The sequence below is a fragment of the Sitodiplosis mosellana genome, unplaced genomic scaffold (genome assembly GCF_009176505.1).
Source record: "Sitodiplosis mosellana isolate CC-2019 unplaced genomic scaffold, AAFC_SMos_1.0 Smas_scaffold_6197, whole genome shotgun sequence".
Lineage (NCBI taxonomy): Eukaryota > Metazoa > Arthropoda > Insecta > Diptera > Cecidomyiidae > Sitodiplosis > Sitodiplosis mosellana.
The window spans coordinates 6,874,512-6,892,381 of record NW_022601438.1 but is presented as its reverse complement, the minus strand read 5'-3'; the positions used below and the strand labels follow the sequence as shown (position 1 = coordinate 6,892,381).

At 37.0% G+C, this 17,870-nt stretch overlaps 1 protein-coding gene across 3 annotated transcripts in view; it reads left to right on the top strand.

Moving 5' to 3' along the window:
* The window catches only part of LOC129577689 (DNA-binding protein D-ETS-3), a 50,329-nt gene that overhangs the window by 8,854 nt on the left and 23,605 nt on the right, over positions 1 to 17,870 (top strand). For 2 of the 3 annotated variants that reach the window (XM_055465177.1, XM_055465180.1), the window contains 2 exons: positions 16,747 to 16,956; positions 17,196 to 17,246. In XM_055465177.1, the coding sequence (XP_055321152.1) occupies positions 16,747 to 16,956; positions 17,196 to 17,246 (261 nt within the window). Of the gene's footprint in view, positions 1 to 14,801; positions 16,426 to 16,746; positions 16,957 to 17,195; positions 17,247 to 17,870 lie in introns of those variants that run through there. The other variant, XM_055465178.1, reaches the window with a different exon arrangement.

The window sequence follows — 17,870 nt, the reverse complement described above, 5'->3', positions numbered from 1 at the left end:
CCGGACATTCCGGATGAGGGACAACTTTTTTTTTTTGGACCACTCTAGTGTAGATGATTAAAGAATGATCTTTCTTTCCAATCGAATTTGAAGCGTTTGACTCAGACGTAGAGTATTTAAATAAAATCAACAACGGAACATTTTATTCTTTATATGTGCTCCGTTCATCATTAGGAAAATGAAAAAAAAATCAAATGCAAAAGACGCAAATGATTATAAATGATAAAAGTGAAAGTTGAACTTCATTTAAAATTAACCTACAAATATGAAAGAAAATGGGTTCAATTCATAGGGAAAGCTGGGTAAATTGAAGGATCAAACGTTAATTATCGTACGTTGATATTTTCCAAAAGGTGAATATCATTCATTCGAGCTATTCACCGAAAAACTCCTCAATTGAGTTGTATTTTTGCTTTTGTATTTAATGTTCATATTTAAGTTGGGGGGTTCAAAAATCAATCTCTCACCAGAGCCATCATTTGTCTATTATTTTGCAATTACCGTGCAAACATGTGAAAATGAAGCTGTTCGAATGGTGTAGAAATGTTTGGGTGTTTAATTGAGTTTTTGTGTACAATTTTCCGTATTTTTTTTTCCGCCAATGGAAAAAGAGGATGAAATGCGTTAAACAGGTTTTAACCATATATAAAAAACGGCGGTGATGGTTATTGAACTACCATAATGCTGTGAGTAGTAAAATTCGGTACGCGAAAAGTCACAAGTAATGATTTCCAACGGTTAAATTGATGCGAAAAATAAAACAACAACAACAATCGGTTCGTGCAATTTCTTATTTATGATTATTAATAGTGAATAAAGCGGCAATATGCTACATTTCATCACAAATTACTAATGAAATGATAATTTCAACGCAGCGGGTGTTCAGTGCCTGAATGGAAGAACTCTCGGGCCACTACACTAGCATTAGGCTCTTTGATGGTGCGTACCCATAGTAAATCAGTGTGAATGCGAAGCGAGTGAAATAAATTCCATATGAATGAATCAAAATGCGTAGTTGATTTGTTGATGATTATGTGCATTTGTTATGGGTGAGAGAAAGGGAAAACATTGGAAGTAGCAACAGCAACAGCAACAGCAGCAGCAGCAACAAACCAATTCATATGCAATAAATAAAATTCATGATGCAAACGCACAACCCTAGTTGATGAAATGCTGTGGAACGAATAGAATCATGTATATGAAAACAAGGAATAAATATAATCAATTTCCCATATTTTGACTACGGCCTGAGAAAACATACCGAAACGAATGCAATCAGCACACTTTGCAATATAGTCATGTTCACTGGGAAGAACTATCAATACGCGGAAATAATAACATGAAATAAAAATTGATTCTCGGGGAAAGATGAGCAAAAATATGAATAAATATTTTAGATGAATTGAATCTAAGATTTTGTCGAGTTTTCAATTGAGAAAGCCATGCGAGTTTATCTGAAATTTGAATCTTCTCATTGAGAATACCTTCACTGACAATCTCTTTATTGAGGATCAAACCTAACATCGATTTTTTCTACCATCCCTTAACCCTTTGATGCACAATTTTTTGTTTTTGAATCATTTTGATATATGTTTTGTGCCACGATAAATAGAGAAAAACCTCATACTTAGATTTTTGGAAAATTGCGTGTTTGTCGAGAAAATCGGAAAAGAGTCAAAAGTGTCAAATCACTATAAAAGCTTGGAAAAATTAAATTTCATAAAACTAATGATGCAGAAAGTTAAATTGATGTGTTTTGGTCCTACGAGTCCTAATTTGACAATTGAAAAGAATGAACAAACCCACAAGATGAGAGGAGGAAAAATGTGGAATTCTGCTATAATTTCGCATTTTTTTTACAGCAGTACATGAACAGAAAAAACTTTCCATTCAGCCAGCCAATTGTAGCCTGTAAAGTATCAAATGAAAGCTAGTTCGATTCCCTACATTTGTTTCCAAACAAGAATGCAAAAATATTCAGTGGTTTCATAGCTATAGCGTTTGGCGTATCTGGTTACTTTAGGAACCGAAATTTGATAAAGGGTTAATATGAAATCGATACTTTGCCATCGTCCAACGCTGAATCAAATTTGAATTCCCCTGCTCCAAAAAAACGTGATGATGTCCATTGCTTGCATATTTTCCTAATTTTCCAATTGGAAAATGCATACATTAGCCACAAATGCAAGTAGAGAAAGTAATTACGGGCACAAAAAATACGAGATTTTCGAGATAAAATTTGAATTTTACTACTTCCAATAAAAGAGCCCTCAACAACACACACACACACACACACCAACAAGCACAATGAACAGTAAATGGATAGTGTAATATTCTAGTTCTCGAGTAATGCATTCGCCGTGTTCTATCGCACGGTATGTTGGATATCAAGAAATGAACAGGTGAAATGACCACAACAAAAGCCAAATGCTATCTGGAATCTTGAGAGAGGGTACGAAAAGAAAATGAAAATCGAAGCTCGAAAAACCTGCATTAAACGTATTATACCCAACACCCGACCTAAGCACTGTACAATGAATACAGAAAAAAAAATGCTGTCTTTCGTTTAGCCATAAAATGGTTCATATATTAATTTAAAAAGAGAACAAAAAATGAACAAGAATACTTGAGAGAAAAACATACACACATTTATCGATTCAACTATTGAAAAACATTTTTGTTTGCTATCAAAAAACGTAAAACGAGACGAGAACAGTAATCGAAAAAAAGTGGGCAAATCAAAAACTTCAGCCACTTTTCTTGACTCTCCTTCTCTTGCGCACTCACTCATTCGTTTCATTCGATGAATATATGCGACTAACTTTTTTCCAGGAGTTACTTGCTCGTTGATAGAGTGAGCGAAAAAAAAAATTGAACGAGAGCGCCCAACACATAACATTCAAAACATAATATTGAATAATAAAACGTTACACAAATCACTGCTAAAAATCGAAGCATAAAACGGTCGTAATGCGCACACGACTTATTATGACACATGAATGACATAACGCGTGTTTAAGTTGACACGTGCTATTCATAATGCTATTTACATTTGCTGCACAATCAACGCACACAATCGAAGAACCCCACCGACAACGAACGAAAGAAGAAATGAAAATCTACAACAACAACAACAACGGCAGCAGCAGCAGCAACCACCAACTTACTGGCAAATATATATGCTATAATAATATGAGTGCCGTCAACAGAGCTCGATGAAATGGATCGTCTTGAATAAGATGCTTCGAAATGATATCTTGTCGATTTTTTTTTCTTCTGTTGTTGCTATTACTATTATTGTTGTTGCTGTGCCGTGGAAATTTGTTCGCTTATGTTTCTATGACCATAAGTTCGGAAGGAGAAAAAGTGAAAGGGAAAAAAAATTGAGATGAAAATAGAAGCGTAAATGGAATCTTTTGCAAAATGGAAACGCAATCGAAATGTGTTTATGATGTTGGAACTGTGTGACCACTTGGCAATTCGTTGCTTCTCGCTGCTGGTGAATTGAAAACGACATCATCAAGATATTCATTCGCATTTTCTCTCTCTCGCCCGCTCGCTCGCTCGCTCGCTTTCTCTATGCTTGTTCACGGGTGTTATGCCACAATAATGTGTCTACGCGTTATAATAGGTTGATTTGTTAAGTGTGTTCGACTCGTCGGTTTTTCTCTCGCTCACTCACTCACACGCTCGTTCACTACTTTTCCCTGCTACTTTGCCAGCTCGTGCATGCCTTTTGTTATTCAGGACTTTTGCCCTTGACGTTTTTCGCTCCTTTCAATCCAATCGTTTATAATGTTTCTTTATCTGTGATACGGTTTACATGTTAAAGTGGTTAATATACTGCGTTGTGTGTGTGTATGCGTTTGCGGCTAATGTTATAGTTGCTTGTAACACCGAAAATTAGTTTCAATTTCAGAAAAGAAACGCTCGATTTTATCTTTTTGATGAGGTTTGAGAGGGTGCGAAAATACCCATTTTTCCTGCTCTTCATTCTCTTTTCTCCGGAACAATAGCTAGACAACAACAACAACGACGACGACAAGAGCAGCAGAGATTTGAAAAACACACTTCACTCACCAATGATAGATATGAGAAAAGTGCAGAGAAAGTATTGCCGATCTACATGTTTATATGTACATTTACGGTATTTATTGATTTTAATGTATGTATGGCTATGCATAGATGATGGATGTCAAGTTTTTGGACTGTCAACTATCGTATTACAAACCAAATGTTAAAAACATTCGATGGAATTTTGCAAAACCGCACAATTCTACATAATTTGTAAAATCCTACACGTTCACCACCAAATGACGTCTCTCCTCAAATTACACAAATCGATTATTTTTCTTATGTGTGGTCGAAGTTATATCGATACACATATCTCTAAGCTATTCAACTTTTATTTTCAATTGCGATAAAAACAAGCACACATTGACGATTGGATAAGTATGTTTTGCGATAGGAAAATGTTGCTCTTTCAACTACGTTAATTCCCGCGTACAAGTGGCATGGTTGAGTGAAGAATCCGATCATTTCATGTGGTTTTGAATGGATTTCGAGTGGATTTGGTTAAGAGTTTCGGATTGCAATGGCTCATCTGATAATTTTAACATCATCGGCCCCTAGTGGATAAATAATCTCAAGTGCTTGACTCTATCAAGTAATTGGTATATTAAGTTGATTGTCGTAAAGTCGATTTCAAGTTCAATGCAATTGGCAGCACTTGAAAACGGCGGCTAAAACTGCGCATCGGACATCATGACTTAATTTCACACATATACACACACGGCAATAGCGTCGAATGCCAATAAAAATGTTTGTCATTGCCATGAAATGGCATAAAACCATGAGACCGACGTCGTTTATTGTTCAAGTGATGAAAAGTGCACAGCAGTTATCCCGACGGGATGTCACATCTCGTCGGTCTGCGTTTGCTCTTTCGCACCGTTTTGTATGTGGATGGTGTCATTCAATGGGATGCTCGACGATTTCGACTCTTTTTTTTCACTCCTATTTTTGTTATCTTCTTGATGTGGTCCAAACATCAGCCTTCCTTTGCAATGGATCTATTTCACACCGAAGAACACATTTATTCTCAGCTCACCACACACTCACAAACCCAGAGATTTTTTTTTCTATTTATTTAACTTAATCGTCGTTTGCTTGGGTGTTCCAAATCTACCCACTCCGTAATATCATAGCACACAAGAGAGACATGATGTGATTACAGAATGTTTTCATTTATTTGCAATACTGAGGCGGACAACTTATTTCCCACAGCACATTTACTCCTCTGCAATAAAGTTGACGCTTTTTTATTATTACTATGAAGAGAAAAAAAAAACAATTTCCACTGGTCACCTATGACACCATCCAATCTCATCAGCATCCTATGCATCAATTAAACAGACAAAATATGACGAAGAACGAGAAAAACGGCAGCACCCACAAAAAAAATGAAATTAAAATGTGTCCTTTTGCGTTGGTATCTTTTCGCCTCCAAACAATGGTGTGTTCGCCGGATGGTTTTTTGTTCGGTATCGTGATTCATGCAAGTAAATTATTTTGTTTTGGAAGGGAATTTTTAATTTTCACTTAAAACTCGCGCATTTCATCGCGTTTTTTCTTCATGTCGTTGGTTACAGTTCGTTTTGCTTGCTGCTTTTGGCCTTGCGTTGTTGTTTTTTTTTTTTCTCTCGTGTGTATGTTGTGCTTATGATCTACGGGCCGATTTAACATAAGCATGACCCCAAAACGATTTTCATATATTTTTCAGTCATTTAGTGCGGCTTTTGCGGTTTTAAATATACACAAGCCCCATAATTGAAGCCTCCCGAAAAGACAGTCGACTGAACAATGAAACATAAATGATTTTCAACAAAAATATATATATAAAAATGCAAATTACCACCGTTACTGCTGCTGCTGCTGTTTTTTTCGCCGAAATAAAAAAGTGTGACAGGTTAATTTTCCATTAAATCAAGAATTACGGCAATGTTCCAAGGCAAATATAGGGCCAAATTCGTTTGCTTTTATTTCATTCTCTCTCTCTTTTTCCTATTTCTTTCTTCTCTCGCTGTTCTGTGCTGAAGCTATGGGGATTTTTTTTCCCTATTGAACGTCGCACACCGTGACTGTGTCATGTATAATTACCGTCGATTTGTATATTTTTTCGGTCCTTACTGAGTGTGTTTCATACAATATGGAAAAGTAGTGCGACACAAGCATATTATTTAATACCTCGGATATTTTCGAAGATCCATTGTGTGCAATTGGGAGTGAGGTCAAATTGTGTGAGCGGTTCGTCACCCACAAACACAATCCCAATGAAATTTACACGGTTAAACGATTAAATGGCCACTAAATGCAGATATTCAAAAAAAACAATAAAGGACAATTTCACCAAAATACAACAACAACAATCCACATCCAACATGGAAATAATTATATTCCACAGGAATTTATAGTGGAACGGATCAATCATTTAGAAAATCCATTTTAAATTGGATTTCATGCAAACACATGGATTCATTAAATTTCGAGAATGAATCGACAATTTTCGAACTAAATAACCCTTGCACTCACCCAATAAAACTCGCACAGGAAAAAAAAACAACCCATTGAAAATATTCATTAATTACAACGAGATTTAATTTGGATGATTTAGTTGTTGTGTGTCTGCCAGTTTTTGCCGGCGTAGTCGAAACATTTTTTTTTTGGTGTTTGATTTTAATTGAAATGCACAGTGATTTTGATGGCATTTTCGAGATACCCTGCGAGAACGCAATTTTAATTGACTTTGAAAATTGGCTGCAATTGAACGCTACATTACCGAGAGATTTTAAACCGCTCAAATCAAATTTTCCATTATTACAAATGTGTGGTGTAGCCGCGATTCATTCCGAGATTGATGACATCAAATAATAAAATTGCAATTGTAAATGCCATCACAAGCGCCCGAGTGAGTGAGAAAGAGAGATATCAAACGGATACAAGGTGGAAAGAGTATGAGTGAAAGAGAGTCGGAATGGGAAAATAGTTAAGGCAAAAATCGATTTTGTAATAAATGTGCAATGGTACACACAGTTCAATGCGCCCAGTGAAATCAGCTCTCTCTCTCTCTCTCTCTTCCTCTCCCGTTCGCCCAGTTCGACAATCATTTGCAAATTAACAGCGATAGAATAAAACAAAGCAAGATAAACAACAACAAATCATCAACAATCATCGATGCAATAAATAAATGAAGAGATTTCCATTTCAATTGGCCGTTAATAAATTTTTATAGTTGTCAACCACTTGATTATTTTTCGAGAGTGGATTTATTTTCCATTGCATCGGTTGGTCGGTTGGTCGGTCGATGTGGATTATATTGTATGCATATATCGGTTCAGGAACAATGCAACACACTATCGCTTCAATTGAAAATTGCGTGTAATCCGAATGGATTAAATGCTTGACAACTCGAAACTGTGCATGAGAATATCAGAGCAGGGCAATCACAAACATTGAAAAGACAAACGACCAACCAATTCAAAATAGTCAAGTTACATGATGATATTTATCTCTATTTTCACATGAAATTAAATGAACGCAGCACCCCGAAGGGAAAGAAAAAAGTCACACCCAAATCACATCTATATAAACAAATATAAATAATTCGACAATGAAACAGTTTCGGGTAGCGTATTGTTCATGCCATTTAGAAGTGAGTGCGTGTGTGCAGAGTTCATAATTTTTTCTCATTTCATTTCGCTTCTACACACACACACACACACACACACACTCTATCTCTATCTCTAATGCAGTGCGTTGATTATTCCGATCGGTTTGATGTCGAGACCAGCTTGCCATTTCAATAATAATGTGGCACAATGAATACGAAAATTAACTTTAACTTTGATTCTTACCGTGCCATGTTTTAACTGCTGCCACACTTTTTGCAGACTGTTCGCACGTGTGCTCGATGCTCAACTTATGTTTTTTTTTTTTGTTCATTCTCTTCGTCCAGAGACTCAGGTTACGCATTATAGTCTCTACATACACTTTTTCTCTCACTCAACTGCATTAGCCGGTTGAAGAGAATGAAACAGAGAGAGTCAGTTAATGTGATCGCGCAACGGTTCAAAATAGATACAAGCAGGGCGATTAAGTTTTGACTGGTAGCATATTACAAGAGGGTGAAAATTGACTTTTCGACAATAACAATAACAATAGAGCAAATAATTGAGATTGTGCGTGTTTATAGACAGAGACACAATTCTATACGATTTCTCTCTGAACGAAAGTTCCCACGGCACAATATGCTACTTGCCATCGTGGCACACCGACGGCATTGCATCTCACCAAATATCGCACCACTTAAAAGTTGCATTTTCATTTGTCGTCGCTGTGCGAGTGCATTTGACCGAAGACAGTGAAAATGATAAACACAGTCACACAAAAAAATCACAACAATTTTGGAAGAAAAAAAAATGAAACCGAAAAATGGAAAATTGCAGCAGCAACAAAGACATGAGCAATCATGGGATTGTTGTTGGTACATTGTGTATGGTTAATGTTGATGTAAACAATGCACGCAAAATAATCAGGGAGGAAAGGTTCTAACCAACCGCCGACGGAACCCATAAGTGAGTGTTCGCATGACATACACGCACAACGCTCACTGGCTATATAGTGTTTGGCATTGCTTTCAACTACATAATGGTTAATGTTGGGTGAGAGAGAGAGAGCGAGAGTGAGCCAACGAACGAGCGCGAGAATGCCCGTGGAAACGATGTACCCGAAGTTGAACAATGACGCTGCATTCCATGGAACAATAATTTCGTTTACCCTTCTTCTTCTTCTTCTTTTTTTTATTATCATTTGTTGTTATTGTTGGCAATGAAGTAGTTATCTGTCCGTCGCTCGCAGATAATTTCATTATATATGTTGTCGTTTTTTTCCCTCTCTCGCGACCATTCGTCGTAAATCATGCAGATCCATTCATTATTTTCAATTAGCAAAACAAGTTAGAGATAGCGGTTTTCCACCCGAAAAATTGAACAAAAAAAAACCGTTTGCGGTTGAAAGCAAAAGAAAAATGCGGTTACAATTTTTGTTATTCATCTAAAGTTGTTTGTTGAGTGCGCGTATAATCCGAATTGTAAATTGCCACATCAAAATGAGGTAAACAGTCAATTTACACCCGGCCAATTAATAAAATAGCATGACAAACATATGTTAGATCATCATTATCATATTTAATCGATCGCAATTCGCTCACTCTCATTCTCTATCTCCCCCTTCGATGTGTACACACAAAAACTATTTATGAATTCCCAAATGGTTTGACACACAGTTCATGATCTCTGCCCACCGTGTGTATCGACTCGAAATTAGCTCGCATTAGTTTTTATGGTTGTTTTCGCTTTTTTTTCCACTGTCAGCAAACAGATTGATTTTAAAGGCTGATGTGATTTGGTCGATGATGTGCAGAGACTGACCATTTTTAGTGTGTGCAGTGCACTGATGCGCGAATTTCAAGTTATCGAGGAAAAATCAATGCATGGGAAATGTTGAGAGTTTTTTTTCTTTCTCTCTATTTCTCTTCGAGCTCACGCAACTCCAATACCGTATTGACCCTCGTAACTGGACCCAGCCATAAATTAAAAGAGACACAATTGTTTTTCGATGGTTCAATCGTCAATGGTTCGTTCAAGCATTTTATTGTCATTTTATTTCGTCGTTCGAACAGGGATATGGCCAACCAACCACTCAAATCGCATATCGTAAAATAGATACAGAGAGTGGAAAAAAAAAGAAATGACGATCACGCCAATAAAAGTCGTAAGTAAGATTCATGTTCGGTATGATATTTTTTTTTTTATATTGTTGTCCACATGCGAAGGACATTCGCGCATAAAGAATAAACCACCCAATAATGACAATAAATGGAGAGTCAAAAAGAAAACTAATGGTTTCTTCATCAAAAAGTTCAAAGTTTGTGAGCACGAATTTTCGATTAGCAAACGAATCAAAATGATCGCAGTCAAGCTGCCAGAGACAAATGCACGTATTTATTGAGTTTTTGCTGCACTGTCATTTCGAAATGTACGAGTGTTTTTGTTTCGCGTTGTGTCTTGTGCACGGCCACCCGCACTCATTCCTTTTTGATTTGGGAAACTAGATAAACCGTTTTTCTCGTGAAATAGTACAGGACGTCAACGGCCAAAAATTTGTACGCGATTTTGTGAATTCAAATTTTGTGTATTTGAGTGTATGTGGATTTGTGACGCATTCACATACATAAATCGAAAACATGCACATATAAAATGCCGCGCGTCTATCGTTCGGCTAATGTTTTGGGTAGAAATTTATCGTGCGTGAAAGTTAAGGGGCTGATTTTTACAGATACAAAAACCCCATTTTCACATTCGTGATTGTACAGTACACATTGATACAAAGTATGTGTGTGTGTGTGTATGTACGATGCGTTTGAATTGCCGTCGCTTGTTACATTCTCAGTCAGTCGCTTTTTTCATTCGTTTCGTTTCACTCTTCCCACATTTCCGAGACTTTGATTTTCGATTTTGGTGGCTTTTCTTCTTTCGCCGATTGTGTGTCATATAAAATGAGTTTATGGGCTTGCAGAACACTGAATAAATACGCTGTGTATACGGTTCGGTGACAGTATGAGAAATTGTCTATTCTCGCCATGTCCCATTCTCTTTCTGTGTGTCCCGGCCGCTTTGTATGTGTGCGCGCACACGTTTTGTTTATGGTGCGTGTATCGTTTCGCTTGTCGCGCACATAAATATTCAACAATTTGACATGAAGTGTATGGTCGATGGCAACAAGGAGCGCGTAGATGCTATGATATCATATTTCCATATATTGTCTTTATTTTCTGCTTTTTTACCCACTCTCTCTCTCTCTCTCTCTCTCTCTCTCTCTCTCTCTCTCACTCACACGCTCTTCTCGCATTTAGGAAAAGTGTGTCTGCACTGGTTCTATTGTTGTATCGCAATTATTCGTAAAAAGGGATCGAAAAATCAATAACAATCATTGAATTTAGTGAATAATAGAAAAGAAGATACAACGCTTTAATTGTCTCTCTGTTCGGTGATTTATTTGCTGGAGGAAACGAAGATACTAATCCATTTCTTTCATCCTTGCACTTCCTTTTTGAGCATAGAATTTTGGTCAGTTGACCAATTTCTTTCGTGGAACCGACCATGCGCCATTGTTCTCTCAGGGGAGAGTTTGTTTCGGATCTGTTTCGGAAAATGTTACTCGTGCAACTTGAATATTTTGAACATCATATATGATTCTTTGTCGATATATAGTATATATGCAAATGGCATTCGGTTGGATCCTGATTTTGTCTCCATTGAGTTTGCTTCGATGGATTTTCATATCGCACGAGCAAATTTCTCTATTTGTACGCCATGAACTTTGCTATTCAACACGACTATGACCATGGGAGATAGAGAGAAGCGTAAAAGAAGGAGAGAGTGAGAGAGAGTCAGAGTGAGTGAGAGAGAAAACTGATAATAATTCACAAGTCGAAAACTGAATCACAAGCGAACGATCGTCCAGTGTTGTCAATTCAATAAAAGAAAGAATGTTGTTTGTTTGTGTGTTTGCTGATGCGCTTCGACTCGGCAAAATGTCGGTGTAAAAATGGGCATATTCCGTTCAACGCAAGCAACAAACATTAAATGGAATTACTGAATCAAGAAATACATATCTAGAAATTTCATTTGCTCTTATTCTCTATCGCCTTATATGTGTCTACATCTCTCTTGCACTCATTCACTCACTCTCTCATCGTCTGAAACGAAGCCACCGAGACTGAAAGTGAAAAAAAAAAATTTATAATCATTTATATTCATCATTTTTATTCATTTCCTTTTCTCGTTATTCATTTACAAATTGCGAAAATGTAAGGCACAAGATTTGCTGCTCGGAGAACGAGAGAGAGAGAGAGAGAGAGAGAGAGAGAGAGAGAGAGTATCCTTTTCCATCGCATTCCCAATTTTCTAGGGCCTGCTCCACTAGCATAGGAGACATATACTTATTGCACGGCGCGCCGCGCGCGTACACGACACAAGATTCAAAAGTGTATGGTGTGTGTGTGTGTGATTGTGATTGTGATTGTGATTGTGACATTTGGCCAAAGCCAAACGGGCAAAACAAAGGAAAACTCCGTAAATTATAATTTATGTATGCGAGTGTGTGTGTGTGTGTTTTTTTTTTCTTGCAATTCTTTTCCATGTGCCACTGTCAATGCCATTTATATCTTTTGCGTTGTTCAATTTTTTTTCACTGCCAACTCTCTCTTTCTTTCTCGTTTCGTGTCGTTTTGAGACTGAAAGTTTTTGACTGGGCAAGAAACAGAAACCCGTGTCACCGACAAAAACTTTTCAATTCATTTTGCGCGCTTTTCCATTTGGCCGAAGGGTTTTTGCATAATTATTATGAAAAGACTTGAAATCTGATTTTTTTTCTTCTTTCGTTTCGACTTTTTTCTCTCGCTATTACTTTGCACAGTGGAGAAGAATGTAGAGAAACATTCTTCTGTACGGTGGAAAGAAAAAGAGAAAAAAGAATAAGCGTATCTTCCGATGTAGACGGCCAAAAAGGCGCTGGCTCATCCCATTGCGTTGGAGGTGTTTGGCGAAACAAATCTTGAAAGAATTAAAATTCGGTGAACAAAAATGTTTGAAAGCAGAGCCAACCGAAAAAATGATTCTTTTAAAATTACCGTGCAGTTTGTTGCCGAGAGAGTTTGGCTTTTGGGGCGAATGAAATGTTCGTTTCAACCAGAAATTTAATTAGAATTTATTTTCATTTGTTGATTTAAATGAAAACAGAAAGTTATGTTACACGACATAAAATTTGATATGCTTCTGTGTTTTTTTTTTGTTGTTGATAAAAGATTCAATGCTTCTATTTTTAAGGTGGATAAAGAAAGAAGAGTGAACAGAATGAAAAAACATAAAATGCTAATTGGATTCAGTGTGGTGTAAACGGGCAACAGCTCGTTGTCGTCGCGCATCCACCACTCCTGCACTCGTTCATTCGCACGTTAGTTTCATTCATTTTGCCGAGACGTCGATTTCGAAGTAATTAATTTTATAAAATATTTTGTTCGAGTCGACATTTCTGGCTGAACGAGAGTCTCTCATTTGCCAGTATTTTCCATGACAAAAGCAGGCATAGCATATATGCTATAGCCATGATATCTGTTTGTGTGTGTATGATATATGTGTTATCAATACGATTCAGGACAAAAAAATAAAATAAAATGAGAGAATGTGCTAAAGTAAAACGAGACCATTTTCTATACGTGTATATCATTTTTGATTATGTTTATCGTACGGCAAATATTACAACAACGTTATCCGATCGAAATCTGAAGCGCGCACCGTGCACATATCAAACATTCAAATGGATGCTGTTGCCGCTACTGAAAATGTTTGCATTTCGCGTCGATGGATTTTGTTCATCTCCTCATCGATGTTGTTGCTGTTTTTATGGTTGGTTTGGGGGAGACCCCATAAATCGAATGGGAAAATCGGTTGAGCATAGAGAGAGAGAGAGAGAGAGAGAGAAAGCGTGTGTAACAACAGTAGCCAAGTGGTGTAAACACATCGCAGTTGTCTGATATAATGCAATTTATACGCAGTGAAATATGAATATGACACTCCTACCGGATCCTGATTGGTGGTTTTATGTAAGGATTCATTCAATAGCACACTCGTTCTCTCATACACACATACACACGCGACGTACTCATACTCATACATACAAATACACACACACACACACAGCCGAGCACATTAAGTACGTTATCCTTGCTAAACGCCTTCCTTCTCATCATTATCACACATATACGCGCACGACGGCCAACGCTTCAAGTCTCTCGTCGTTGTCGTCAGCTGGAGTGGAGCATACCATGAACAAATCATCATTCGTACAGCGATCCGATCCGTGTATATGTGCATATATTCGAAGGTTTTTCCATTTCAAATTTCGTACCACTGTGCGCACAGTCGACGGGAGAAAAAAAAACACACACACATCAACAACAACATCTACCACTAATTTCACATGCACGCAACGCATAATATCTATAAGCCAAAAAGCTAAATAATAACTACTGTACTCGATAAAATGACAAGCATTAGGTCCACAGCGTTCATTGTATGGGTGTCCAGTGAGTATGTGTGCGTTCACATGAATCCGACTAAGGGTGGGTTTTTCTGATTGTGTTAATCGCACAAAAACGTTCATTCGCTTTCGATACCACACTCACAGAAACGTGAATTTTTGGGCTCAAGCGAGATCACATATCGCTCTAGTCATTCATTCACTCACTCGCTCGCTCACTCACTCGTCCCGTATGCTATGCTACGTTTCCCAGGCAGTAATTCAATTGCTGTGCCGCACATTCAAATGGTACATGTCGATTTCTTACTCTCATATTTCCTCAACCACGTGCAATACACAATTCACCGGGCTTATTGCTTGGGTAGTAGCAATATCCTAGCCCTGTTTCCCTCTCTCATATATCGCTGAATATTTGTTTGACGTCTGTTTTGATGATTGTTGGCATTGTTTGGCTACGACTACGCCGTTCTCTTCAATTCATCCCCTCATGTACGATTGCAACGCTGTGTTTCTATTTGTACATGTATCTTTGTCGGTGTGTTTGTGTATGCGTGTATCAGTGTTGGCTGGCTACTGGTGTTGTGCTACTGTTGCTATTGATAAAAATAGGTTCAAAAACAATTTTTGCCATTTGTTGTTTTGATTCGAACGCAGACGTTAGGCAGTCAGGTCGTGTGAGTGAAAATCGGTATTCGTTTTCACGATAGCTATTACAATATCTTCAAGCGATCATAAAACTGACGAATTTTTCGCAAGCAAAAATTCCTTTTTACGGTACATCATTAATGCACCGAGTTCAAAAGTTAATTGATAGTGTTCAAGTGGATTTTTTCCACCAAACAATCGAGTGATCATTCAAGTAATAAATATTTCGACGGCACATTTTTGAACATTTTCGCGCGTTCAATTTGTGAGTGAGCTGATCTGAATTTCGGGAAAATCTCTAAAGTGTCGTTAAAACGCGATCGTATAAGAGTGAATCGAAGTGGCAAAGGTGGAAAGCTGACAATAAACAAAAGAATAAACGCCGTGCATCCTAATCAGTGTATTTGTGCGTGATTCGTATCGTGGTCGAATCGACCTGTGCCATATATAACTCGTGCACAAAACAGCGAAAAACGAGAGAGAGAGAGAGAGAGAGAGAGAGAGAGAGCGACACACACACCCACATCGCCATACATACAGTGTCTCGTTGAATTCCGCGCCGTTCTCGTTCTCTTTCACACTGACTGTGTGTGTTTGTCGACAATCGACTAGAAAACGAAAGGAAGATAGAGTTAAAATTGAACGGAAGCAGAGGTGTCCGGTAACAGTAACCGGTTCCGATCTTCATTCTTTCCTGTTCCTTTTCCTATTTGGTTGCTCGTTGCTGCAACCTCGGCCGATTTTTCACCAAACGTTGTCATCGTCTTCGCCGTCATCGGTGCATTTGGTCGTTGTGCGCGCGCGGTCTATCGTCCAAACATTTTTCTCAAACCGAAATAGTAATAAAAATAATAAGAAGAAGAATAGTAACAAACGGACAGAGCAAGACAAGAAGAGAAAAATAGAAAAATAGAACAACAGACTCTCCAATATGAATTGATAAAATTATTTGTTTGTGTCACTACTTTTTTTTTATTCACTCCTTTCATCGCGACCAAAAAATTTTTTTTCTTTGTTCGTGAGAAATAGAGACTTTCAACTGTGACCAATATTTTGTTGGGCAAACAATGCCTAAAAAGTGTGCTTTTGTACTTTTTGTTATTTGTTGTTGTTTTTTCGTGTATGCAACGGAACTCATGCAACGGCCCTTCTAATCGAAAAAGGAAGAGACACACTGAAGAGTAATTTTCGCCAACGTGAGGCAGAAAAAAAAGCGAACGAAATAACACCGGGCATTTTTTGACTGTTTTATTGCATCGTGATAAAAGAAATACATTTGTCTTCGAAATATTGTTATTGATTTTCAACGGAAAAGGTGTTTGATTTCGCGGTTCCTACACTCCTTTTTTTTCGCGCTGAGCTCACACCATTTTTTTTTTGTTCTCTGCTGACCAAACTGATCTTCCGAATGCTATTTGTTTAAAACGATAGTTTGAACTTTTTGTACGTGTGTTGAACGGATTTTTTTTTTCATCTCGCGAATTGGAAAAAAGAGGATTTTAGTGAATTAAAAACTAAAAGTGTTTCGAAACGAATCAACAATGTTAGATATTAAAGGATCTGCTGATTATTTAAGTCGTTCCACCGGATCGTTTAGCAATTTTTCAATGTTATTTGCCGGTAATAATGATGAAAAAAAAATTTATACCCACCATCAATCATTGTTTTTCTTCCAAGCATTCGAAAGATGCGAATTTATTTTTGTTTGAATTTGAAAAGCCAAATTTTTCCATTTTTGTATCATTTCAATGCGCATATTTTGATGGAAAATTTATTGTTTCCAAAATATAAAAAGCAACGAAATATTCGTTCGTGGCCATAAATTTGTGTGTATGCTTGTGTGTCTATATGACATTCATTTTATGCTTATTTTCATTTCATTTCATTTTTTTTCGTCTTCTTATTTTCTTCTTTTTCTTTTCGCATTCGACTTCTCTACAGAGCCTGCTCCATTTTCCTTCAAATTGGGCTGGGGTTTAACAACTCCAACGCAATCTTCATCGACTTCAAGTCCAACGACTTTTCTACATCAATCACCTAGTACAACAATATCGACAACCACAGCCGCCAGTACGAGTACTGAGAATTTGTCGGCTTTGACATCAAATCATGTTAGACATTCGACAGATATCAGAGATCCTGCCGAACCATGTAATTGTGCTTGAATTTTCTTTTCTTTTATTTTTCGTTCTTTGAGTTCAAGCTTTCATTTTTAGTTTCTTTGGTTCTCATAATTTGCTGGTTTTGGTTCTTTATTCCGTTTTTTTTTATTATTCGGTTCTGATGTTCCCGTTGAAATTGCAATTTTATTCAACTTTAACATTTGAACCAGACTTGTCCATGCTAATGAAAATCGACTAAAAATTCATTTTGATCATTTTGTTTTTCAGATTCATCCTACAAGTCATCGTGGGGAACACATAGTAATTCACAAGCACAAGGTAATTTTCCAATACTAATTCAAATGGTTCATTGAAAAAAGTTGGGCATTTTCGATTCAAATCTAAAACAGTATTTTTGAAATCGAATAGCAAATAGTTCAAGGAATTGTGTTTGCAAAATTCAAAAATTTGAATTCAAAATATAAAACAAAATGACTTGTGTCGGCTAGGAAAAGTCGATTTTTCTACAATTACTTGAAATTTACACTCACTTATTTTCAACTCTTTGTTTATGGACATAAAAATTAATATAATTCTTACCTAAAAGGACAGTTAACTTCTTCTATAGAAGAAGGTCCTTATCAAAGGGCCCATAAAGCCTCTTTGGCTATGCCAAAAAATAACTTCTCTCCTTTGATATAAATATATTTCGGCTTTGATTAGAAACTGCATCCTCCGTTTTTATAAGATTTTCGGAAATTCCCGTGAATTCAGCCAAAGTTTGTTCAACAAATATTTCGAATTATTTATAAATCCTTTGTCATTATGTAAAATAATCGGGAATCGTGTCATAATCGAAAATCCAAAAGCGATTGGTAATGATATCAAAAAGACGTAAAAATAGCTGCAAAAATGGCTGTGGGCTGTTTATTAATTAAATTCCTATTCGTTTGTCATCAAAGG